We start from the raw sequence: 26,141 nt of genomic DNA on the forward strand, positions 1-26,141 counted from the left end.
TGTTCTCACATTGCCATGCACTTGCTGTTGTTGTGTAGTCTGCAGGATGAATTTTGTTGTTAGCTCATAAATGATCAGTATGATGCTAATTTTTTACTGAATGCTGTACCAGACTGTGTCACAAATCTTCTGAAGGTCAGTGTGAAATAGAGGGTTTCACGCATTTTGTCAAATTCTGGTAGGAGTAGTGTTGTTGAAATATCAAATTATGCATGTCTGGATAATCCAACCAAGGCCTCAGGGCAGCATGTTGTGAGTGTCCTCACTCTGTCAGCAATACCCTCCACTCTGAGTGTCTGTCTGACTGAAATGACTCATTCCCGGTTCACACTAACCTGTATGACCATGGTCCAGAGAGATTTAAAATTAAATTTATTACAGATTTAAAATTAAATTACCTTAAATTTGTCAACATGAGTGATCAGAGGTCTTTGTTGGCCTCTGAGATTCATCTGTTAAGTTTTATTCAGCCATGCACTTCACATTTTGATGAACTCTAATTCTCTAGTATCCTACTAGACACCTCTGCTCCACCAGCAGGCATTTGGACCCCAATCTTAGTTTAGCACTAGCTGCATGCTCCCACAATAACAGTACTGACGTCAGTGACCATCGGTGGACACATGCTGCCTTCAGGTTCTCCTCGTATGCTCCTCTTTCACTCAGGTTGTATTTGAACTCTTTTATACATCTCCATAGATGTCTGGACCTAACAACCTAATGGTGACACTGCTAGTTGTAGAATTTGTTCCCTGGAAACTCTAGACAGGAACGTTTTTGTTGCCTCTAAGATATTTGTTAGTGGCATATACACAAACGTTGGATTATGTGCTCATCCGCAAGACAGGTGTCCATCCATCCATCCATCCATCCATCGCCCAAACCTGCTTTGTTCTGCAGTGCAGGGTCACGGGGCCTGGAGCCCATCCCAGCTACAGGCATTAATATTCTCAATAAATAGGATAAAATTATAAATAATATTTGCACAAACACAGCTGACACCCATACAGAACGGTTTATTAACAGACATTTTCTCAGGTGTTTTTTAGTGGTTTATGAAATCGTGATTTTATAAAAGTCTTATTTTCGTCATTTTAGTGTTTGTTGTGATGTGGTGGTGGTTACATATTATGCAAAACATGCATGGGCGACGAAAGAATGCGGCAGATTTCCGACAGTCCCTGAACGCAGCAAGCTGCAAAACTGCGAGAGAAGCGGTGATTGAAGGGGATAGCAGAGCGGCGGTGGCGACGACGGCCATCTTAGAGCTACCGTGGTTACCGACACTGATCTTCTGGATTTATTTTTCTTATAAGAGAGACATTTGGCTGAAGAGGGAAAAAGAAAGCTGCCTTTGACCTCGCCAAGAACTCGAAGTCGGGATGCGGTTCCGAGGAAAATATCAATTTGCATCCGCTGTCGGACTGGTCCTCGGACTATTATGTGCGGTGGAGGCAGCTAAAGGTAACTAAGCTGGGATTTATGTCCCGTTGTGTCCTCTCTGTCTGTGCGTGTCAGACTGGTTTTTTTCTTTGTGCTTTGTAGACGATTTTGACTTAAATTAAATGGTTCCCGGAGCCTGGTGTTCGTTTCCAGACGCTGAAGGTTAACAGGGAGAGGTTAGCTAGGCTGTGCGGTCCTCAGGGATGATCAGGAACCTGCTCAGGGATGGTCAGCCGCCCTGAAGCCGCAGCGGATGGATGTGGCGAAGTATCCCGCCGGTAGCAAGTGCACCCTGCGAGATTCTCACCGTGTTAGCCTCAAGCAACCACAAATTACACAGCATGTCATAATACAAGTATTGTCCGTGTGGACATTTAAACTCTAATACATACGCTTAGTGTGCTACTTAAGAGATAACATCAAAGCTACGAAACGACCCCCTTCTGTCATCTGCATCGATTCTATTTTTGGGAGCTGGTCTGTTCTAGTCGTTTCTTTACAGTCTTTTTTTATTTGAATATATTGAGATCATAAATGTGTCTCACGCTCTACAGCTTTTTTTTTACTTATCTGTGCCTGGTACTCTCTGTCCTAATCTTGTTTTTAATATATTTGAGTAAATTTGAATTAAAGGGATTGTTGTTTCTTTACCACCACTCCCTTTTTAATTCATTGCTGTTAAACCTCACGGGTTTATTCTTGCATTAGTAGAGTACTTGGGTTTGGCAACATTTGTGATCGCACCAGAATGGAGCTTATTTGGTTTGCTACGCATTGCAGATCCTCTTCACATGTCCCTGTTTTTGTCGATGGATTTAAAAATTGATGCGAATGTGATCACAGATTAATATATATATTAAAAAAACTACTGGGCCTACTTCATGGCCAGAAGCTGTACGAAGGACAGAGAGTCAATCTGCTCTCTGTTTCTTTTCTCTTTTTTATTACATTGTAAGCGATGGACACCTTTACCGGGGAAACATGCCTTTATTTGCTGCAGGGCTCGTCCGCCTCCCTCCCTACAGCAGCAGCAGATATGAACGCCCTCACTGCATGAGTGTATTGACTATGCTCAGTGTGAGTTTCCAGATCCAGGGTGTGTAAGTGCAGGTGCATGTTAGTCACCTGCCATATCAGCATGCCCAGACCAGCCACTAACGCTGGAGGCCAGTGTGTGTTGTTGGGTTGTAGTGTTACACCCAGTGTATGCCCTATGAACCAAATGAACACAGTGATAGGTTTATAGCAACTCACAAAAAAACCTGCATGAGGACCTTTATTCCAGCCTTGTTTCTATGTCAAGCAGCCGAGAATACCCAGCTCGAGGCAGTATTTTTCTCATCAATCAAAAGGAAAAGGTGTGTAACAGTTAGGCCTGTGTAGTGTGTGTCAATATAGGTTTTTATGTTGTAATCACAGTGCACCTGCAGAATTTCATGCACTTATCAGCAAAGACAATCCCAAGAAGTCATCACCTGTGTGAGAGCTTATCTTTTATTAACCAAAGGTGACTCAGTTTGTGAACAACCCCTTGTTATTCTGCTCTCCAGCTGCAGTGTTTACATGACTCAGTGTAGTTTATCCTTTCATTTTTATTACCAGCATCTTGCAGGTATTAAAGAACTCAAATATTCCTTGAGTTTCTTCTTTAGTGATGTACTTCTGCTCTAGTTGTTATATGTTAACAAATGATTTGTTGTGGTTGCAAGAGAACCAGATTATTTAGTGGAAATAGTGGATTTACTAGTGGGCACTTGAATATTGGGACCCAATACTGGCTTCATGGAGAAACTCTCAGCTGATTGCTTTACAGAGTAGATTATGGTATTGATTAACAGAGTAAAAAACTGACCTAAGATAATATCTGAAGTTCAGCTTTTAAACAGTAATTTAAGTCTTGGTTCATATATTGTCTCAGTTGTTGTGATTAAGCTGCTTTTATCTGACCTTCAGTGTTCACCGTTGATAACTACCTATGTTCCAGATCACAAAAAGTTTCTGAGGAAACTTGGACTTATAGTATAGTTTTGTGTAGTGAAACATCTTCAGAAAACTAAACTATCGTCCCAGTCACCCGATTGTAAACTCTTGAATATAACATGCCCCGGATGAATGAATGTCATAGACATAATAAACAGATATGATAAGCACGAGTGACATGATGGTTATCTTGGACAGAGTTGTCAGTATATTGTATAAAGTAAATAGAGGGATCATTGTTTATTAACTTTGCTGCATTGTGTTTTACAAACATGCACACTGCTAGATCACATTCTGCTGGACAAAATATCTTAATTATCACAAGCATCTTCTTGGGCTTTGTGTTCTAGGCCACTGCTGTATTGGCCAATTATCAGTCATAAAGTCTGACAAAATGTATATTTGGGTCCTTAGTTAACCACGACCTTAAACAAACAAGAATCGGTTAAAAGTCATGTTTGTAGAAAATTCTTTATGATTGTATTACATTCACTGCAAAGAAATAACCCTATGTATACGTAACACTGACGCAATCCAGAAATGTCACTCTTTGCTTTTATTGTCCACTGTTTTAACACAACTACTGTTTTAAACAACTACTCTTTTTATAGACACTTTTGGTGTAGTTATTTATTTTCCTTGGTTGTTTTCATAGTCTTGCTCGTGTAATTTATTTATTTTCCAGCTACCATGAGCAGCTGCTGGTTGTCCCCATGTTCCTGAGTCAAACATTAGGTCTGAGCTTCCTCTGTGCACACAGTCAGACAAAAGAAAAGCTGTCTGCTGGGAAGTTTCCTGGCTCATTCATCATTGAATTAAGTAATTCCTGTTGAACAAATTAGATGCCCTGCTTTGTGTGCCGCTGAGTTAACATATGCGCTCTCCTCACATGTCTAGGATATAATATGGGTTGGAGAGTTCCCTCCCAAGGCCTCCTTGTCCTGCATTGATCCACCAAAAATTGCAGTCAGTTTGTGGAATAGTTTGTTAGATCAGTCATGTGGCACATCTCAGAGTTCGTCATAATAGTCGCATCAAAATACATCATACATGACAACCCAATCACACACTTTCCAGTTAGACAAAAGCTTCAGTTTAAATAGCTCTGCATTATGGATCATGAATCTTATTCCATCTTAAGCAGATCAATTGATTAGAGCATCTGACAAACCAAAGTGTTGGATGACCGCCAGCAGTGACCCTCTGTAGAAATGAGCTCTTATTTTCTCTGTGCTGCTGACACTGTCATCTCATGTTAAGCTTTTGTGCTACCAATGGTCTGTGTGACATGTTATGTGGCTATGTTATGGCAAACAGAAACTATGTGGATACTCACACAACGACTGCATTGTTTTCCTGCTCATGCAGCTTCAAGTAACACTAATGATTCCTGTTATTACCAAACATGTTGTTTGCACACTTGTTTTCCATAAAAGAATGGAATTTATATCACTGTACACTTTAATGTCTAAAAATGGGGTGATATAGTGAAAGTCTTCTAGCAGTTGACCTTGATATTGCAATTTGCACATATCAGACAGGTTTGCCTTCAGTGCCTAACTCAGGAGTTTGTGATGGATAAATCCCATTTTACTCTATACATTCATGGTGTAGTGGGCCAAATAGGCACCATGCAGAGACTGATTATGTCCAGCTAGGTCACCTGGTGTCTGATAGTTAAAGATCCGAAACACCTAATAACCCCAGGTTCATCACTGGAGACGTGTCCAAGTGGCTCAATCAGATGTATTTTAGACCTCATCAGAGTAGGATGTATAATTGAAAGCTGCTTCTGTGTAGCCTCATAGGAACCATTACCAAACATGTTCCCCTGCCATTGCCCTGAATAACAGTTTACTTGCCCTACAAAGAGGCTCTGCTCCTACAAGGTAACACTTACGTTCTTTTTTTTCAGAGATTTCTCAGAGGAACAAAAGGCTTTAGGCCCAGACGTCAGGGTTGGGTTCTTGGCTGAGTACGTCATAGTGCAGTTACTGTTTGAAAGAACACAACTCGAGCCCCTCAAGAATGTCTGTATGAGCTAATCCCCTAAAAGTGCTAAGATGTTGGAGCATTTCAATTTGGTATTTTACCGCTTAGGCCACGAGAATACTGGACTCAATTTAGGTTGGCGTGACTTTCCTCTTATTGGTGCTTAACAGGCTGAATGGAGTCAGTGAACTGTCAAGAATGGGTCACTTAGCTGTGAATATTAAGTTGGCTCGATGACTGAAAAGTTGAGCCGACCACCATGAAAAGAACCTGGATTCTCATGGTCATGATGTGTTGTCATAACCAGCCTAATATCCCATTATGATATATTTACAATGCAAATGCAATTAAAACCAGAGCTGTGCAGCTTATCTGTCTGTGGTACGTCCTCTGTTGCGTCCCATTGCTTCCAGCAGAAAAAGAAATGGCACTGTATAGGTATTCACATTTGGGCGTGCTGACATTAAGATTCAGTTTCCATGAGAAACCGGTAACCAGAGACCACATTACCTGCCTCAGGTCAGATACACCCGAGCGCCTGTGCAGAACTCCGGCCGTCTCACTCTCGCTTATTCACTCTCACTGGCCCTTTTGTGCGGCTCACACAGAGAGGTGATTGAGTTGCGTTGGAGGCTCTGTGGCTACCAACCCCCCTCTTCAGAGGAACGCTACGGCCGTGCGGGGTGTGTTCATTCTGTTGGATGGTTGTGACTGCATAGAAGACAAACAAATGTTGTTGCTTGGCAGTGAAACTGAGAGGCTCTCCTGAGTGAGCAGGGTGAGCGAGGGCCCCTGAGGTCTGGGCTTCCTTTAAGGGTCTTCTGAGAACAGTCTCCAGTCTGTGATCGAAGTGACCTGCGTCAACAAGCTCAGGAGCTTGTCAGGCAACACAAACAGAGAAGTGTGCCCACTGTTTCAGACCGTGAGCAGATTGTTCATTGATTTTCTTGGTCTCTGGAACTGCTTCAGCATAATTGAAGTCATTCCGTAACTCAGATTTGCATGCATCACATACCTTCATGTATTTGACTGCAGATTGTCTGGGTTTGTGCTGGTTGTGTCTGTCTAACTTAAATAAGGCCTGAAGCGGTTTCCTGTTTCCTATCTGGTGTGAAGGTACCTTGCAGTTGCTGTTGAAAATGCACCTGTCTCCCTGAGAATCCATGCATCTGGCAAGCACAGAACTATTGAATGCTTAAGAATGAATACAGAGCTGAAAATGCTTACAGCTCAAATACAGTAAATATAATAGTTTGCATGTTCCTCTGTGTTTTTGTTTTCATGGTTTAGGCCATACAGAATTTTCCAACCTCTACATGCAAACACCTCAAGGTGAGATTATCTCCTTAGCACAGACACTCCCGTCTTCTTTTTTCACTGTGGTACTGCAGCTAATGGGATAAATATGAACAACCTGGCAACAGAGAGGTTTTATTTAGTCTCAAACAACAAGACTGCTGCACACTCTACTTCTAGACCATGCTGCTACTTATGCTACCTGTGAATGACATGTACCAATACCTGGTATTTATACATTTGCACCAGAATGGACAGATTATTCAGTATACTTTATAAAGATCTCACACACTATCTATATGCTAGCTATACATTTATATGGCTATGTGAAAGTTGGAGTACATTTTATACATGGCTTTCACCGACCTATAGTTTTACTTTGCAGCATTGTAGTATGTAATATGAACACAAGGATGCATTTAGATATGATGAAAGCTTTATTACTGCACTTAGGTGTCAAGTCTTGAGAGCTTCACATTTGCATGCAATCATAGAAGATGATCGCTTGCTGGCTGCTGGCCCTCAAACATAAAATATGAGATAAATCAATAAAGCAGAGCTGCAGACAGCTCACAGCATCTATACACAACAAGGCCTTAGAGGTTACCCAACATTCTGAGGGTTCTTCTGGTAATTACAGATAGATCACCTGCTGCTGCGATGCTACTGCACGAAAAGGCAACTGTGGTATATTTTCTCAGTTTTCGGGGTGAGCAGCAGTTTTACAGTCTCGATAATAGTGTTACTGATACTTATGCAGTAATTGTACATAGGTGAAATCTTTGGCAAGCATTAGAGGTCAAAATATCATTTTGTGTTGCTTTTGAACATTTGTTGGAAAGTATCTATTCCCTTTTGTATTAAAAAGAGGCATCACAGCAGTGGGATGTTTGGAGCATGAGTGTACAGACGGCCTATTGAATCTCAGGATTACCAGGGGCTATTGTGGCTCTTACATTCTCCCAGGAAGTGTTTCATCACGGTTAAGAGGTCAAACTGTATAGGTTAGACTTCAATAAAGCAGCTAGGCAACCATTATGGGGCTTTGTCTTTGTGTTCCTGTCAATGGTCAATATGTTACTCCGTCTGTTTGGGGGTGATGAAAGTAACTTCGTGGATCCTGAAAGTTTGCCTTTGATTTTGAAATTGTAAAAATCAAAGAAAAAATGTTTTTTCCTGGACAGCAGTGTTTCTATGCAAAGAGAGCTAAGGCCTACAAAGCCTATACTTAGCTGTCTGGACATATTACCTTTTATTGTGTCACTGTCATTCTTCCATGTTGTCATTTAAAAACTTGGCAGTGATGTGATTTTTGACAGCTTTTGGTCATTCCTTGACCTTGTCAGTGAATGAAATAGACGCATCCCATTATAGGATAAATGTCATTGGCTTTATTTGCTGTGTAACAGGATTGCATACCACTGTATTCAGCGTTGCCTGGCTGTATGTTCTTGCAGTAGCCCACCATCTGTGCATGAATAGTACTGAGTGAGAAGTGTGTTTGTTCCTAGCTTCTGTCACATTAATTACTCAAAGGCTTAATTTCTTTTTTATAATGGGTGTATCATTTTTTTTCAGATTCTTAAGAAAGATCCTTTAAAAACATCACTGCATGTTATATCAGTATTTTTTTAGCATGATGTTATTGGCAGGGGATTACTGCAGGGTTGTATGTATATATGTGTGTGTGTGTATATATATATATATATATATATATATATGTATTGTGTGTGTATGTATTTATACTGTAACTCTCCATCTAATATTTGTTTTGAGGCCAATGATTTCCATGTGCTAGAAATAGGATGGCAACTGTAGTCCATTCTTCTCTTTAACCCCTGAATTGTTGTTGTGCAATAATCTGAAAAATAGTTTTTCTTTAGTACACACTGTAGCAGCAAAAGACACGTTTTCAATTAGCATAATAGTTAACCATTGTTCTTCAAGGCATCATAAAATACTAATAATAGCTTTGTTTTTTCAGCTGTTATATCTTTTGGCCGTGTTCATTGAGGCGCTTGTTTACAGGATTACAGTGTTCAGCTCACTGTTTTCTCACGGACAGTTAAATCTCCATTTTTATATGGCACATATTGATCAGAGTATAAGGGTTAATTTATTATTTTATCATTATTTTTATCAATAATGAACGATTGTCCACATCCTTGAGGTAGTAAAAATGCATTAAACTGTTTAGATTTTTGAATTTGCTGCTCTGGTCTGTTTTGTATCTGACTGTAGGTGTCATTTAGTGCTCTATATCACGCAACATATAAGGTTTATTTTACTACATGATGTGACATCATTTTTATCAGTTTAATGCCGATCCTTCACTACATAACTTCCTTGTTTTCTCTTGTTGTGTATCTGTTTTGATGTAAAAGAAAACTGAGTAAGCAGATTATAATTGTGCTTGTACTAAGTATGCATTGCATTAGATAAATTGGCCATCTAATTAGGTTCAAATTAAGAAAATGGCAGTCTTCCATGCTTAAAAATCCTCTGTGCTGCAGCAGCTTCTCTGTCTCAGACAGCAATGTTTCCCTTACCTAATCCACTTCCCATCTTAAACATTTTCTAGTCACTCCCTAACAATACATACCCTCTCTATAGTTATATAAATAATATACTAAGGAAAAACACAGTAAAAATATGACACCACCTCCAGGACGATCATGTTGTTCTGTGAAGAAGTCACAGTACAACGAATGTTCTCTGTTCACTGCAGGGGGATGATGAAGCTGTCATGTCGAATGGGCCTTGTTGGCAATTTCATGCTTTAGATTCAATGTTTAAATCTAATCTAATCTCTAAATCTGATGGGAGGTGTGTGTGAATTAATGGCGCTTAACAGCAGTGCACAGTAGTAGTGCAGTTTGATTTTGAATTTGTCTGTCAAAGGCTGCATCAGTCTGCCTCCTCTGTCCTTATGTCTTTACACTTTTTGCCTTATGTTGTTCTGTGCTGCTCAGATCATTATTGGCTTCACTGCACAAAGGTGATTGGTTGTCTTGCCACATACGACATATAGTGTAAGTAGGCAACTGATTGGACTCTAAGCTGGATAAAATACCTAATCTAGAAAAAACCTTGAGTGTACCATTCAGTGGATCTCGGGCTTTGAAAGCTATGAAAGACTCATGGACAAATGTGATGTCCACATGTGACCTGGCTAACAGTTAATGTGACTCTGTGCAAGCTAAAGCAGATTATTGTAGTAGTCAGGCCTGGCAATCTGTCTAAAGACATCCACGTCACTTCAGGTCATGTTATGCTCAGCAAAGACGATTTATTGGGCTTGATCAATTCCAAATAACTGGCAAAAAGTATGCTTTCAGTATGTAAGATTCAGCCAGGAATTTAAACTGATTTAAACCTTCAGGTATTTTTCCATTGTGTGTTAGCACACACACAGTTTGTTCTATTTTGACAAAGCCCTCTCATTAAATGATACTGTCAGGATCTGTGCTGGTGTCATTATGTTGTATTTTTGTCCTGGCTCAGTCATAACAAAAGGCTTTTTGGGCTCAGCTGGGGGACTTTTTAATACTGCTCCCATCGTTCTCCCCTCACTGTAGGTGTCCCCCTACTGCCAGTTAGTTTAGACTGGTTTATTTCCTGCTACCTCAGCTGCGTTTTTGAAAAACAACTACAGCAAGTAAAAATACATTATGTAAATTAATGTTGGGAATGTAAAAATGCTTGGTTGTGCATTGTGATTAATTTCCTTCAGTGTGGGGATATCTGCGCCTATACTACTTTTTGGGCAATACTACACTGTGATGCCTACATCATACCAATCCTGTGCAAGTAATTACGTTTTATTTATTGTGTAATCACTGAGAATTACACTAAATTATGTGATGACACAAATGCAAGTTATTAGCTTCGCTGAAATTGGATTTGGCAGAGACATTCAGTGTTACATGAAAACATCTTATTCATGCTTTTGTGGGTTTTGCTTTTTTTATTTTCTTACTGTTTGAAGCTCATAAAATAATTGTAGCATAGCATGTGTAACTAAACATTAGACAGATTTCTTATTAAAGGAGGCGTGTGTGATGTTGACTGTCTGCACCATAAAACAGCTGTGGATTAGATTCTGCTGCAAAATTTATTGCAATTAGGGATTAACTCTTGAAGAGGGGAATTTGTATTACAGCTATATTTTTTTTGCAAGTCATAACCTTACAACATGCCTTTGTAAAATACTAATGAGACTTGAGGCAGCCAAGAATGTTTTGTGGCCTTTATGTATTAATTAGTAAAATACACAGCATAGGATTTCATACTACATATATTAAAGTATTATTAGCTCACAGGTGCAAAAACCAATTTTGTTTGGGAGCCTTAGCAGATACTTGGATGACACAAGCACTTTGCATCATCAACACAGCAATTAATTTGCTGTCGATTTCAATAGTGTTGCTTTTTGAAGTAAATGTTATTGTGCATGGGTAATTTGATAAACATGGAATGGAGGTTATGCTTCAGCAAGTGAGCAGTACTAAACATGTCTTACATCCCACTGCCAGTTTCTGAGATTTGCTTTTATTACCGAAGGAGAGTTTGGGAAGCATTTTAGTGATTGCCTGTTTGTAACTGACAAACTAAACTAATGTCTGCTAATAAATGCTCTTAATTTAATTTTATGGCATATTATGAGATGCCATAGTTAGTACCATGAGCTCCTGGATAGAAGTAACTATATATAGGCAGCTACCCATCTTAAAATCCAAGTTATTCTAAACAAGGGCAACAGAATGTAATTAATTGACTAATAACTAAATGCCCCTTGTAAAAGAAAGATAGGCTAATAGAGGCTTTTATGTAAGAAGCTTTGCAGTACAACCTCATCTTGCAGTCTCTGAAATGTAAATCTCAGAAAGCCTACTTATTTCCAGGTGCCTGAGGTTAGTTTAGCTGTGCTGTGAAAATGTATATGTAGTTTTTTTTTAGTGGTAAGCTCCCATACAAGCATTGATCTGTTGATTTGTCCTGATTTGTTAAATTCTGAATACATTATTGACTTAATTAATCCCTTTAACACAAAATAGATTATCCAACCAAACAGTTTCCTATATGACATTTGCTAACTGGTAACAGTTTGGACATGTTTTTATGCTGTGGTTAATGATTACCTGCCATTGATTGTTTAGGCTATTGTTAGCATGGATGAACATAAATGCATACTCTGGTATGTCAGTAGACTGCAGAGACAGTCTACTGGTATATGGATTAAAATAATCTTTTGACATCTTAAAAAATGTTTTTCTGTTCAATCAAATACTTTCATATAAAACTAATCATGTTGTGCCTGAACTAAAACAGCCTTCTCAGGAGTGCTTTGGACATCTTTGGTTTATGCGTTGTGCCTGTTCTGGTTACCTTTCCCACCAGTGTATCTCTCCCACAAAGTGTGCTGTCAGTCAGACTTAGCATCACCTTTGCAGTTCAGTAGCACAGTAATGCCATCCTCTCCTCTCAGTCTGGAGTGAGCACATATTGGCTGTAAGAGAGCTGTATATCTATTCCCTGCATCAACGTTGTTTTCTAGGTTGGCCCAAATATGTCCCTCACTGCAGTTTTATTTCTCTGCAGATGCCAGCTACAACATAGTGCAGTCTGCAGCTGCGATCCTTCCCAGGCCAGCCAGCGCACAGAGCTAGCTACTGCATGCCTGAAAGCCATAGCTGAAGTCTTCATCACCCCATTGATACCTCGTAAAAAAAAAACATGTGAATTTGATATCTGTATTTGGAATATTAGTGGTCTGGAAAGCTATACCAGCTATTTTAGTTCGGTGTAAAATGATGCACATTCATGGTCCTCCTTGCTTCATGACTGCCTGTTCCAATTTTAGAAGATTCCTTCATCTTGTGTGGTGCTACAAATAACACTGAACGCATCTAAAACTTCATTAAAAATTTATTTAAGCAGCATTGGGAGAGAAAGATAAAAGCGCGAGCAGTCAGATATGTAATAAGATCATTAACACACACACACAATAAAAACATGTGAATTATCATTGGGTGCCTGTGGGGGGAAAGCTGCTTATTAAGACATAATAATGACATTTTCTTTCTCTGTTTCTCATAGTCAATAAGCACAAACCATGGATTGAGACGACGTACCACGGCATCGTAACGGAAAATGATGACAAAGTTCTTCTTGACCCTCCTCTAATTGCACTGGACAAGGATGCTCCTCTACGCTATGCAGGTGAGAAACAATGTTTGATGCTACCGCTGCACGTAGAATCATTTTCTGGGCATATTGTATTTTATGAAAGCAAAAACAAATTAATTACCCTGTATCCATTATTCTGTGCAACACATGATGGTTACAGTAAAAAACATGAATTATGTAAATTTAGCGGAAATCTCAAGGACATCAGTGTGTGAATTTCAAAACATGTTGTCTGTATGCTAATAGATTATTTATTAACTGAATTAATGAAATGAAAGAAAGTGTTACTGTGGAAGTGCTCCCTCTAGTCTGTGCTCAGCGTCACACTTTGAAATCACGAGTATGTCATGTTTAATGTATGAAGGTCTTCCTCCCTGCAGGTTTTATTATGTAGATCTCCTAAATCATTCTTTGATGAAGGTTATCTTTGTGCACTTCTATAAACCAAATGAGCACTGACTCACTACAGAAGAAGACACTCTCCATTTTATCTATTTGTATACCAGTAACTTGCCTATCATGCTGACATACAGCTGGCTACCATATTCTCTAGACTGGCTCTTTTGATATTCAGATCAAAATGCCTTTTCATGTTTTTTTTTCTTCCCAGCAGAGAGGAACAATTAGTGTTCTTTATATACCAGGTCGGCATTAGCTCTGGGGGGGTTAATCACATCAGAATCGACTTTGGCTCTGTTTCAAAGCACCACAGCACTGGAAATGATTTCACGTCACATGAGTTTGTGTGATCTTTTTGTCTGCTGCTCACTTTACACATAGTGTTCTCACTCCATATGACCATTTTAATCTCAGATTACCTGTCCTGGTTTAGACGTGTTGGCCAGAGGAAAAGCCAACTGTTCACATTCTTTGCTAGATTTTGATCATCCTCCAGAGTTGGCAGTTTTTATGCTGGACAGCCTTAATAAAAGGCCTAAGTCCATTGTCTGTGTGCTGTTTGTCTCCAGACTAAATTGGGGTTGAACCCCCTCGCTTCATTCAGCTGGGGCCTCCTGTCTTTGATGAGCTGGGTTTTGCAAATGAACTGCGTGTCCCTGTGAAGTAGCTTAGGGCAAGTGGTTCAGCTTCACGTGGCAGCAGGGATGACCTGCACGGTCATGCCAGCTTCCTTCTATTCACTTCATCTGTGCCAACACACAGGGTTCACTGTAAAGCTGACCTACAGGACTCAACAGATGCATGCATAAAAAGAAGGAAACAAGGAATATGATGTAGAGTGCATTTATCTGTGTGCGCATATCACTGCAGTGATTTCAGTCAGGGTGATATGATCCCGGTGTGAGCTGGTCATTGGAACACTGATGAACTGTATAGTAACTCTTATTGTGTTATGGACTTTAAGAGCAAACCTTGAGTATGAAATCCATCAATTGTCAATACCCTCTAGTCCTAGAAGACTTACAGCCTATGAGATGTTTCTGATGGTGATTTTGTAAGCCTAAAACTAGCACGTTTCCTCTCTGTGTTTTCTCTGAGCTGCTAACTTTCTTCTTTCAACTGATCTGGGTTTATCTTCTCTCCCTCCCTTTGTAGAGAGTTTTGAGGTGACCCTCACTGAAGAAGGTGATCTTGGGCTCTTTCCTTTGCCTTTTGCTTACTTGTTACTATTAACCCACTAACGCCAAAACAGCATCCACACTTTGACACAGAAACTCCCACCATGCTCTGTAATTTCCCCCATTTGGTTTTCTCAACCTTACATTTTTTTCTCACCCTGAATTTTTTATGGAGTTCAACAGCTGGATGAAACGTGTGATGTGGGGCTGACTGTTCTTAGAAATATCTGTGCATGAGACATCCATTGCAGTTTGCAGACCCTAACAGTTTTTCAGCTGTCATCAGGAAACTGAACGCTACTTAAAAACAGGAGTTCTCTGTCACTTTGTCGCCACCTTGTCAAATCCAGTTATTTCATATAAAAATATGGACAGTTTTTTGATATAATTAAATATTAAATCAAATCTAAAAGCAATAAAATTGGATTTTTGTTATAAATTGGGTTTAAACATTCTGTAAATGTCAACATCTTAAAGATACCAAGCATTCTCATGGTGCCTCTTTTGTTGACCTGTAAGTTTTGTGCAGTTACAGTGACTCCTGTTGACTTTTCTGACATTTAAGTCTTAAAACGAGATTGCTGAGATTGTTAACTAATGCAAACTCTCTTTGCTGCAAAGTTTCTGTTGTTGCATCTTTGCCTCAGTGGATCTCTTTGAGTTAATTCTTCACCACTAATCTCTACCATTAGCATGGCTGCAGTGTATTTGATGTGGATGTCAAGCAAGTTGATATTTCTAACCCCAGTTCTCATCCAGTGCGTTTTTGTTTCAATACTGTTATTGTACGGGTTTACTTCACTATGATTTCACTATTTTATTTGGATTCATTTTGCAGTAGTTTTGGGTGAGAGGCAAAATTACACAGGAAGACTTTTAACTGTGAAAAAATATTATTGCATATTTTTTTCATGTTTTTTACAGACCTTATGGGGTTTTGATGGCTGAATTGGTGCTGTATCACAGTGCTCTCTATTATTAATATTTTTTATTATTTTATTATTTTTCTAAGTTATTATTTCTCTCATATTATAGGTTGTAATTTTTATTTACTACAGAAATAAATATTCTTCCTTTAAATACTGTGCCTGTAAGTGTACCTACTTTTTGAGCTTGGTTTAATGAAGTACTCCTGTGAAATGCCTGTCTACACATTTTCAGTTTCTGCCTGCATGACTGGATGCAATGTTTTCAAGTGGCTTGGAAAATACACTGTGTTTACTGATACTAAATGTCCCCGTCCCCCACCCCACACCCATATGACCTTGCGTTTGGGCTTTCTTCACAGACGCCACACAACTCCCCGGCTCCCAAAACCTGTGGCTGACGTTTTATGTTTATTTTTATTTATTTGCGTGATTTTTATTTTATTTTATTTTATTTTGCAGTTAACAAAATCTATTTTAATGAAGTTTCAAATTGCCACAAGTTATTCAGAGCAAACTCTCTTTTGATTCTTAACATATTCAGGTGAGATTTGCGGCTTCAGGATCCATGGACAGAATGTCCCCTTTGAGGCAGTGGTCCTGGACAAGTCAACTGGTGAGGGGGTCATCAGGGCCAAGGACAAGCTGGACTGTGAGCTGCAGAAAGAGCACACCTTCACCATTCAGGCCTATGACTGTGGAGAGGGACCTGATGGGGTCAACATGAAGAAATCCCACAAGTGAGTCAGAAGTCTCTGTGTCTGATCTGATCCCTGATTTTCCCTCATCTATACCAGTGAGCTGTTCTTCGGAGCATCAAAGAACTGTGCAAATATAGATATGTGGTTTTCGCATGAAGTAAAGTTACTATTTATTCTGTGTGCTCGGCAAGGATAATGTGGGGGGAATCACATCCCAGTTGAATCATAATTATCTGTGAACATTTGGTAAACACCAGGTCTTGTGTGGGAACATTCCCTCTTCAGTCAGACAGAGAAAATAACTGTAATTAGCTGTTTAATGAGCAACATATAGTGAAAGAAACAGAAAGTATTGTCTGTTATTAAGCCATTATGGTACAAGACAACCTTTACTCATGCATTATGCACTTTAGAGCTACAGAAACTTTTTAAAATGGTTAATTTTTCCATGCAAAAAACATGGAAAAAGTTACTTCTGGTTTATTTTCCATTTAGCAGTAAGAATGCTCATCATTAACACTGTCTTGATAATGTCTTTGCGGTACCGCAGATAAAAAATAGGCAAGTTTGATTCAGTACAAGACTGCTTGACTTGCCAGTTGCCACTATCTGATTTATCCATGCGGGTCTAAGAAATGTCTATGATGGAGAGTAATAGTTCCCAAAACCACAAAATGACTCACTGCCAGTCCACATGACTTTGTGTTCACTCCTCTCTTACTATGGTACGGGTTGTAATAATTTGTAAATGTAATTCCAATATTATAATTAAATGTGACATTAAGTAAACGTTATTTGAATATCCTGACAAACAATGCTAACTTGCTTATGTCTCTGTCAGGGCCACTGTCCACATCCAAGTGAATGACATCAATGAGTATTCACCAGTGTTTAAGGAGAAGTCCTACAAAGCCACCGTTATCGAGGGAAAGAAATATGACAGCATCCTGAAGGTGGAGGCAGTGGATGCTGACTGCTCATTCCAGTTCAGCCAAATCTGCAACTATGAGATCGTCACTCCCGATGTACCCTTCACCGTCGACAAAGATGGTAAGGACCTTCACACAGTCACCTTGTCTGTGTGGTAAAAGCTGCAGGCATGCCTAAGAGCCACAATCACATTGACAGACATCACAGTGTTTATTGATCTGTGTAAACAATGGTGCTATAAAACTGTTTAGAATTCACCACAGTTAGTTGGTTTGAAAGACAATGACACCCTTCTAGAAATGTCACCTCAGTGACTCATGTTGGACAGAAGAATTATTTATTTGTGCCTTATAAGACAACTTTAAAGATTCAGTAAAAAAGAGCTCAGATATAGGTCGACACTTGTCAGACTGCAGAGAAAATGTCATTGGATGTCTTAAAAGGATGTCTTTTGGACTTTTAAAAAACACATCATGAGGGTGTCCAGAAAAGACATCTAAAAAGGAAAAACTGATAGGTGATAATTAAAAATGCCTGTGAGGGTTTTTTGTGATGAGGCTGAAATAAAGAAGCTGAGATGCACTCATATTAAATGCATGTTGGTCATACACTGTACATATCAGCATACTAATGAACTGTGTGGAAAAAGATCTATACATAAAATGTATAATGTGAGTTTTAAGTCAATGTAATGTTCTTACCTTAGCTGCAAGTGAATCATGTTTTTTGTTTTGTTCGGTTTCCTCTACCATACTTGACCTGAAGGCTTTTAAATATCTGTTGTAGCTGAGTAATTTTTATTTCACTTCTGTTTTTGGCACTGTTTGTAGGTAAAAAAAATGGTTTCCCTGGTTCTTATATTTTCTTTTTTGCTGTTAGGCTTCATCAAGAACACAGAGAAACTGAGCTATGGTAAAGAGCGCATGTATAAGTTGACTGTGACCGCCTACGACTGTGGAAAGAATCGAGCCTCTGAGGACGTGCTGGTCAAGATCAGTGTCAAGCCCACCTGCAAACCCAGCTGGCAAGGTATCAAAGCTTTTCTATTCTAACTGTAACCCATCACTGTTCCATCACAAGGTGTGTCTCTGTTTGGAACAATGGGGATCCACTGATGCAGTACAAACAGGGTCCATTGTTAAATATGTTATTCGACTCTTTTATCCAATGCCTTTTTTTCATGGTTGAAAGAACTGAAATACTTATTGAGTAGACCCACTTTTACTTATACACCTGTTGTTATCATCAGCAACTCTTGACTTTTATTTTGCTTTCCTCCTTTCTAGGCTTCAATAAAAGAATTGAATATGAGCCTGGTACAGGTAGCCTGGCTCTTTTCCCCAGCATGCACTTGGAGACCTGTGATGAGCCAATCACCTCCATTCGAGCCAGTATTGAACTGGAAACCAACCATATTGGGAAGGGTTGTGACCGTGATACCTACTCTGAGAAGTCACTGCACAAGTTGTGCGGTAAATCACACTGGAATCATTTATCGTCACAATAAATAAATCCATGAGCATCGTATAATTAGTTCTGCTATTTCTGTCTTTTTAGGAGCAAGCTCTGGTACTGTGGAGCTGCTTCCTGCCCCCAGCAGCTCTGCCAACTGGACGGTTGGCCTGCCCACTGATAATGGGCATGACAGTGATCAGGTGTTTGAGTTCAATGGCACCCAGGCCATCAAGGTACCTGATGGTATGGTGAGCACCAGCCTGAAGGATCCATTCACCATTTCTGTGTGGATGAGGCATGGCCCTGGGGTCCATGAGAAGGAGACCATCCTCTGCAACTCTGACAAGACAGGTAGACCTTTCTAGCTGAAAGGAACATGTACTGTATGTATGTTGAAAGGCACAACCAAAGGTAGCTGATCCACTGCAAAGTTGAATAAAACTTGCTTTTGTTAAGAATTTTCATTCAATCCCTACATGACAAGCATGTCCACTTAACTTGCTTCATGTTTGACTTCTAAATTTAGATTTTTTTCTTTCATTTCTTATACAATTACATTTCTTATACAAATCAATTAATCAGCTCTGAACATATTTGTTTTCCAACTTTCCAAGTCCTAACAGTATTACCAAGAACAACAGTAAACACTACATTTATATATCTGGTGGCTACTTAATAGGTCAAAACCTGCAGATCCCGTTGGCAACTGAGTGGCATGTCATTACCTCTGCACATATGGTGTCTGACTTTGACTTGATTAAAAAAATAAATTGTAACTTCAGGCGATAATCAACATTAGGGCTCAGCTGGCTGGCTGACACATGGAAGCACATGTTATATTTATTTTCTCACTCCTACTGATCACTCGCCGACTTTTACATTTTTGTCAGTAGTTATAATTTTTGCATTTGGTCACAAGCTCCTTGATTGTATTGACTGTAAAGTCTCTGTGGTGCCCAGCGAAGGGGAGGCACTTCATCAGTTTCTGTCTGACCCCTTATATAAGTAGGATTACATCAGAACGGCTGTGCCCTGGTCGGGAGTCTCCCATACCCATGATCACAGCACTATTCATCATTTCTATTCAGCACAGCACGGACAAAAACATAAAAGGACAATATATTTGTTTTTAATTGGTTTGTTTGTATATCTATAAGAACTTGAAAACCTGCTGCAAATTATACAAATAAGAAATGTCAGTGCTGAATACTTTTGCTCCTAACAAACCCGGTGTAATTTTGGATTTATGTTAGGATTTATTTAAGCATGGGATTTAAGTTGTGTTTTTTTTGCTCTCAAGATTCAGCTGCATTCATCATTAAGAAATAAATCCAGTATTTTTTCAGTCTAGTTGAAAATAGTCACAACCAGCTGTCATCAAACCTTTACATAGTTTGACCCGCACTCTTATTCTGATCTCCTCTCTCATATTCTTCTCTGCAGAGATGAACCGACACCACTACTCCCTTTACATCCACAACTGCAGGCTGATCTTCCTCCTGCGCCAGGATCCATCTGAGGCAGAAAACTACAAACCTGCAGAGTTCCACTGGAAACTCGACCAGGTCAGCTGCTTCTAATAAACCCAAACCTTGTGTACGTCAGCAAAGAAAAACATTACATAGAGTGTGTCTTATACATAATTGCGGTTGTGTTTCTTAGGTGTGTGACAAAGAGTGGCATCACTATGTGTTAAATGTGGAGTTCCCCACTGTATCTCTGTTTGTGGATGGGACTACATTTGAGCCCTTCCTGGTTACGGAGGACTACCCACTACACGCCTCCAAGATTGAAACTCAGCTCACCATTGGAGCCTGCTGGCAAGGTACACTTTTGATTCATTCGTTCTTGTATCTGTCCTTTACAACAACATTTACCCATGTTAACATAAGTCTGAAGCAGTGGTACACCAAATAAAATTATTGTAAGTTTTAATGATGAAATAGTAACAAAAATTTTCACACTTCTGATATTGTTGTTTCCTTTTGTTAGAGCTTGTGTGTATTATTTTGTTAGCCAATGCTGTAGCGACTCTTAGATTCTAAAATGATGCACTTTTGACCTCTTGTGTAGCTACTTTTCTGTAGATCCTCAAACCTTCCATCCTGTCTCTCCTGCTTTCTTGTTTCTATCCTTTACAGAAAACTCAGGACATGACAATGACACTGAGACAGTCTCTGAGACCACCTCAGGTTGCTTTCCCTTCCTCCTCAGATATGACAATGTGTCCATAATGTCCCATCATGCTAACTGCATCCTCACACCATTTTCACTAGAATGGATTTATATATTCTAGATGCAGAATTAGTTTTTTTCCATTACTTGTTTTAGCATTCTGCAACATTATTTGAAGTCTCACTTTTTTTTTTACAACTTGATACACCAGCAGAACAGAATTTGACACATGATCAGCACAAAACTGTGACCTGGTTGCAGCAGTTTGTCCTTGCTGGCTTTTTTTCAGAGCTTGACCTTGGGGTTAGAGGCACTATCTCCTCCATATCAGATAACAAACCTACAGCTGCACACACACTCACACCACTGGACAGCTGACTGCAGTGGTGCAGACACGACACAGCTGTGTCATCTCATTCACCAAAAATTGATATTTTTTAAATATCCATCCATTATTAATTGATATGTCAAGCCTCCAAATTTCAAAGAATTTTGCGTTGAAATAAAATTGACTAAAAGGAACTGTTTTTATCTTCTTTCTGTTTCTTTTTTTCTGTTGATGTAATTTCTTTTCCACAGTAAGCCTGCAGCCCAACCTGTTATTGCAAATGTTGCATGTTCTGAAGGCGTGTTTAAGCTCATCCATCATTAGCCTCTCCTGCTCTGTGGGCATCAGGCCTTGTGAGAGAAGGACACATACTAACTTGCATGAACTTCATTCTCGCATGCTTTGCACACTGAGACAACATGCTTAAATCCCAAGCCCAGAAAAGGTGATGTCTGAAATATAGTCAAGTAACTGTTTTTCTTCTTTATCCTTTATTACCAGGTGCTAATGCTCGTATGGCTCAGTTTTTCCGGGGGAACCTGGCAGGGCTGATCATCCGTTCTGGCAAGCTTGAGAACAAGAAGGTGATTGACTGTTTGTACACCTGCAAGGAGGGCCTGGATGTGCAGCTGCCTGAAGAGGTAGCTTCAGCTGTCAAGGTGAGGAGATAAAAATCACACAGATCCAGCCTCATTAGGTTGAATTATTAGAATATTTGTGTAGACAGTCAACTCGGTAGTCTCCGACCTTTTAGGCATTAGAGACAAATTTTGTTTTACATTTTTGAGGTCTGAAAATGTAGTCTAGACTAGTATCTAGACTATCTAATATTTGACACCAAAATGCATGAATTATATTTTAATTTAGAACACAGTGTTGTTGGTATTATAACATGTCCTTGCCGTCACATTGTTCGTCACCTCCTTTTCTTCTGTCAGGTTGAGTTCAACCCCAACCAGTCCTCGCTGACTGTGGAAGGCGATGACATTGATGCCTTTGACAAGGTCATGCAGCACATCTCCTACTTGAACTCCCGCCAGTTCCCAACTCCTGGCATCAGGCACCTTCGTATCTCTACCACTGTCAAGTAAGCAGCAGGAGCTAAAAATACTTGTCTCCTCTGCTTGACCTCTGTCTTTTCACCTCATCTTGTCTGCTGACAGAAACCAGTTTTTTTACCTCATAGACATTCAGAAAGAAATTGTCTTGCTATATATGGATGGTTTGTTGAGGTAAAAAATAAATCAAGGTTTTCATTGGTTTTCCAAAACAAAAAACAGTTGTTTTGGTGTTGGAGAGCGATGGGCAAAAGGGAACGAGCCTGAACCCCATTACATTGTTTAAGAAATTCAAACTAGGTTGCTCCTAGACGATACATCAACATCTGTGCTCTCTTGAAGTTTGACTTCCTTTCTCTCACACACCATTGACCTAGGACCACATAGGGCTCATTCAAAATGCATGCTGCAAAAATGGACCAAACATTATAAATCTGTTTTTCCCAGGTGTTTCAATGAAGAGGCCTGTGTGACGGTGCCAGATGCTGAAGGTTATGTGATGGTGCTGCAGCCTGAAGAACCGAAGATTAGCCTGAGCGGCATTGACCACTTTGCCCGCAGTGCAGCTGAATTTGAGAGCCAGGAAGGAGTGACACTGTTTCCTGAGCTACGCATTGTGAGCACCATCACCCGTGAAGTGGAGCCTGATACAGAATCTGATGCTGGGGAGAAGGCTGATGATGACCCCACAGGTTAGAGACAGGCCCTTAAAGCAACCTCTTATAATGTGGATATATATATATATATATATATATATATATATATATATATATATATATATATATATATATATATATATATATATATATATATATATATATATATATATATATAGACCTGTTTTTAACTGCATTGTTAACGTTGTACTCTGTTCCTTCTCTTAACACAAACACATATTATCTTAGTCATTGTGGCTCCTGAGGCAGCATGAAACGGAGATGTGTTTCATCCATTGCCTTGATTGAATTACCTTTGACACAGAATGGCTCTGCAGGCAGAGTGAATGTACAGTGTATAGCTGTGTGGCTATACAGTAGCAGTGGTTGTATTGAGGATTATGCCGGAGAGGATGAAGGGATTGGGGTGGCAGAGAGAGAGGGCGGGAGCGAGAGAAGAGATAAGTTGTTTACTACTTTATGGGAGGGGTCAGTAACCAGCCAGGCCATCTGTTAGGCCTGTGTATGAAGAGGCGACACAATAGACGTGCTCTGAGTCTGACACAGATACCAGTGAGATTCCATGTCCTGTGGTGAACAGCAGGCCATATGGACAAGAGAGCTTACAGAGATCGCTTGCTATTATCTGAATTACCCTGCCCTAACAAACAGGAGATGTCACAGTAGTCACAGGAATCACTTACATAAAGTCGAAAGGTGCAAACTGTAGGTGTATGAAATCTTAATTTGTTTCATTAGCAAATAGAGAGCACAGAAGGCATACAATGTTAAAATTGCTAACATTTTACCTCTGCTCTAAATGAATTGAATAGGTTTGTATCTAGTCTGTGTCCTTGGGAAGTGCCTCCTTAATATCTATATATAGTCATATATAATACTCCTATGCTTGGGTTTTTTGTCTTGTTTTGAATGACATAAATGTCATAAATATAAAGACAGTTAAAATATTAAATTTCACATTATTTCAACTCTATGTTCAGTCCAAGAGACAGTGGTGTCAGAGGAGATCATGCACAACCTAGACACATGTGAGGTGACCGTGGTGGGAGATGAGCTGGACGGGGAGCATGAGAGCCTGGAGGTGGACATGTCCCAGCTGCAGCAGCGCGCCTTAGAGATGAGCTCGTCTAACCTGGGGCTCGTCATCACAGGTACGGGTGATAAGGGTTTCTTACTTAACATCTTTTCTGTGGAGAGAGTTTAACACTTTTGACACAAATTGACACAAAACCCCACTCTGTGCGTTCCAGGTGTGAACACCATGGCCAACTATGAGCAGGTCCTGCACCTCATCCGTTACAAGAACTGGCACACTGAGACTCTGTTTGACAGGAAGTTCAAACTGGTCTGCTCTGAACTCAACGGCCGTTACATCAGCAATGACTTCAAAGTTGAGGTATGCCTGGAAATTTCTCAGTTATGTCACACAGCACTGGCTGCACTGAAACATCATTGTGCCCCACCTAAATAGAGGTTTACTAGTGGGTGTGTTTCTTCCTCTAGGTAAATGTAATCCATACAGCCAACCCTGTAGAGCATGCCAACAATGCCATGCTTCAGCCCAACTTCATCAACCCAGTCCATCACGCCTCAGTGGATCTTTCTGGACACAACCTGGTCAACGCTCACCAGGCCTCAGGTACTGAAATTTGACATGTGAAATGTTATGATTGAAACAAGATGTCTTGGTTTGATGGATACACAGGACAAAAAAAAAAGAAAGTTCTGTGTTCATATGGTTCAAATACCCTAACTGAAAGATATCTGTAGTCTAAGAAGATAAGTATCCCTTCTGCATTTAGTGATGCTGAAGCTAAATTTCAAGCATCGTGGCATAAATGTTACACTTGATTTGCATGGATTCAGTTTTTTTAAAAGTAAAAACAAATCTAGTATTTTTTACTGAGAGTTCACTTATTTATGAATTCATAACCTAACTAGTAAGCTGCTTATTTGTGCTGTGATATGGCATGCATTCCTGCAGACAACTATTAACAAGAACTAGGGCATGTATAAAGCATTGGTAGTTTGCCTGTGTTGTTTTTAATGGTGCAAGTTTAGAGATTACTCCTGAGTGCTGTTTGTGATATCTGCACAGGCGGTACTCTGAGCACAACGTTTTATTTTCTGGCTTGAGTAATCTTCCAGGCTGACAGGCTCGCTAAGCCTGCCATCGCACAAGAGAGGCCCTTTCCTGCTAATATGGGGCAAAGTGGAGCAGGTTGGCAGGAGACGGGCACAGCTATTTAAAGACAGAGAAACACACCTAGAGCTGCTGAAAGCTTAAATGTGCTGCCCTTGAAATGCCCTCAGACAAACACAGAATCTGTGTGTCTGCAGATAACTGGTTTCCCAAATTGAACCTTGGTAACATTGGTCATTTTTGTGTTTTGTTGGTGTTTTTGTGTCCTCACAGTTGTCCCCAGTGCTGCAACCATTGTCATTGTGGTGTGCGTCAGCTTCTTGGTGTTTATGATCATCCTTGGTGTGTTCCGCATCCGGGCCGCACACCAGCGCACCATGAGAGACCAAGAAAGTGGCAAGGAGAATGAGATGGACTGGGATGACTCAGCCCTCACCATCACTGTAAACCCCATGGAGGTAAAAGATGTAGAGTACTTGCAGAAATTCAAAATAAGCAAGACTTTTCACCTTGGAATATATTCTGGGTGTTTTTGCAACAGTGCCCTAGTTTCAGCTGAACCCTATTAACTGACAGCCCTGCAGGGATGGGTGGACAGACTGTGTTGCAAATATGTCAGTAGTGTTACCTCACTCCATTAGTCTCATCAGTAGTTACAGCATTTGGACCGCCGCCAAAGCAGCAACCTTTTTATTAATACTGAAGTTAATGAGTCAGATTGTGCGTAGATACATATTTACAAAGTGTATGTATACTTTTTGCTTTTGATGTCATCACGATCACCCAGGTACTTGCATTTTAACTAGTAAACTGTAACTTGACTTAAGTCATGCTGCTGCAGTATTCACAATGTTGTCACTTAAGTGGTTATATGCAATTTTTTTATGGCAGGAAAACTAATTAAACCAAATTGACTCATTTCCCACTGGCAGTAGACTGCCAGTCTAAACTTTTTTTGCCAAACTTTTTTTCTTATTAGACTTAAGAATGTCCTGCTTAAATACTAAAACTCACTGCTGAATCACTGCTGTGACAGCACTGCTTGAATTGAAGCAGATGACATTTGTGTCTGAGAGAGTCCCTGAATTTACTCAGAGAGGTGAAAAGCAGCATGTCCACACAGGTGTCATGTTTACAGTCGGAGCTGAACAAACCTACTCAGACCCACTAATATCTGGTTTTAGTCTTTAATAAAAAGGATAGGTATTTATCAGCTTCAGCTCTGATTGCAGTGATGTAAACATGACATGTGGGTGGACACACTAAGTTTT

At 39.9% G+C, this 26,141-nt stretch overlaps 1 protein-coding gene across 4 annotated transcripts in view; it reads left to right on the forward strand.

The window, feature by feature from the left end:
- The first annotated feature begins 1,207 nt into the window (after window positions 1-1,207).
- clstn1 (calsyntenin 1) overlaps window positions 1,208-26,141 on the forward strand; it is a 28,444-nt gene continuing 3,510 nt past the window's right edge. The window contains exons 1-18 of one of the 4 annotated variants that reach the window (XM_028409270.1): window positions 1,208-1,464; window positions 12,811-12,933; window positions 14,455-14,484; window positions 15,948-16,143; window positions 16,946-17,154; window positions 17,914-18,063; window positions 18,321-18,506; window positions 18,592-18,840; window positions 19,933-20,054; window positions 20,152-20,314; window positions 20,631-20,681; window positions 21,494-21,651; window positions 21,931-22,079; window positions 22,498-22,742; window positions 23,708-23,878; window positions 23,978-24,123; window positions 24,231-24,366; window positions 25,144-25,328. In XM_028409270.1, the coding sequence (XP_028265071.1) occupies window positions 1,383-1,464; window positions 12,811-12,933; window positions 14,455-14,484; window positions 15,948-16,143; window positions 16,946-17,154; window positions 17,914-18,063; window positions 18,321-18,506; window positions 18,592-18,840; window positions 19,933-20,054; window positions 20,152-20,314; window positions 20,631-20,681; window positions 21,494-21,651; window positions 21,931-22,079; window positions 22,498-22,742; window positions 23,708-23,878; window positions 23,978-24,123; window positions 24,231-24,366; window positions 25,144-25,328 (2,751 nt within the window). In that variant the 5' untranslated portion in view covers window positions 1,208-1,382. The remainder of the gene's footprint in view (window positions 1,465-12,810; window positions 12,934-14,454; window positions 14,485-15,947; window positions 16,144-16,945; window positions 17,155-17,913; window positions 18,064-18,320; window positions 18,507-18,591; window positions 18,841-19,932; window positions 20,055-20,151; window positions 20,315-20,630; window positions 20,682-21,493; window positions 21,652-21,930; window positions 22,080-22,497; window positions 22,743-23,707; window positions 23,879-23,977; window positions 24,124-24,230; window positions 24,367-25,143; window positions 25,329-26,141) is intronic. The other 3 variants (XM_028409272.1, XM_028409271.1, XM_028409273.1) reach the window with 3 other exon arrangements.

Source organism: Parambassis ranga, chromosome 7 (genome assembly GCF_900634625.1).
Source record: "Parambassis ranga chromosome 7, fParRan2.1, whole genome shotgun sequence".
Lineage (NCBI taxonomy): Eukaryota > Metazoa > Chordata > Actinopteri > Ambassidae > Parambassis > Parambassis ranga.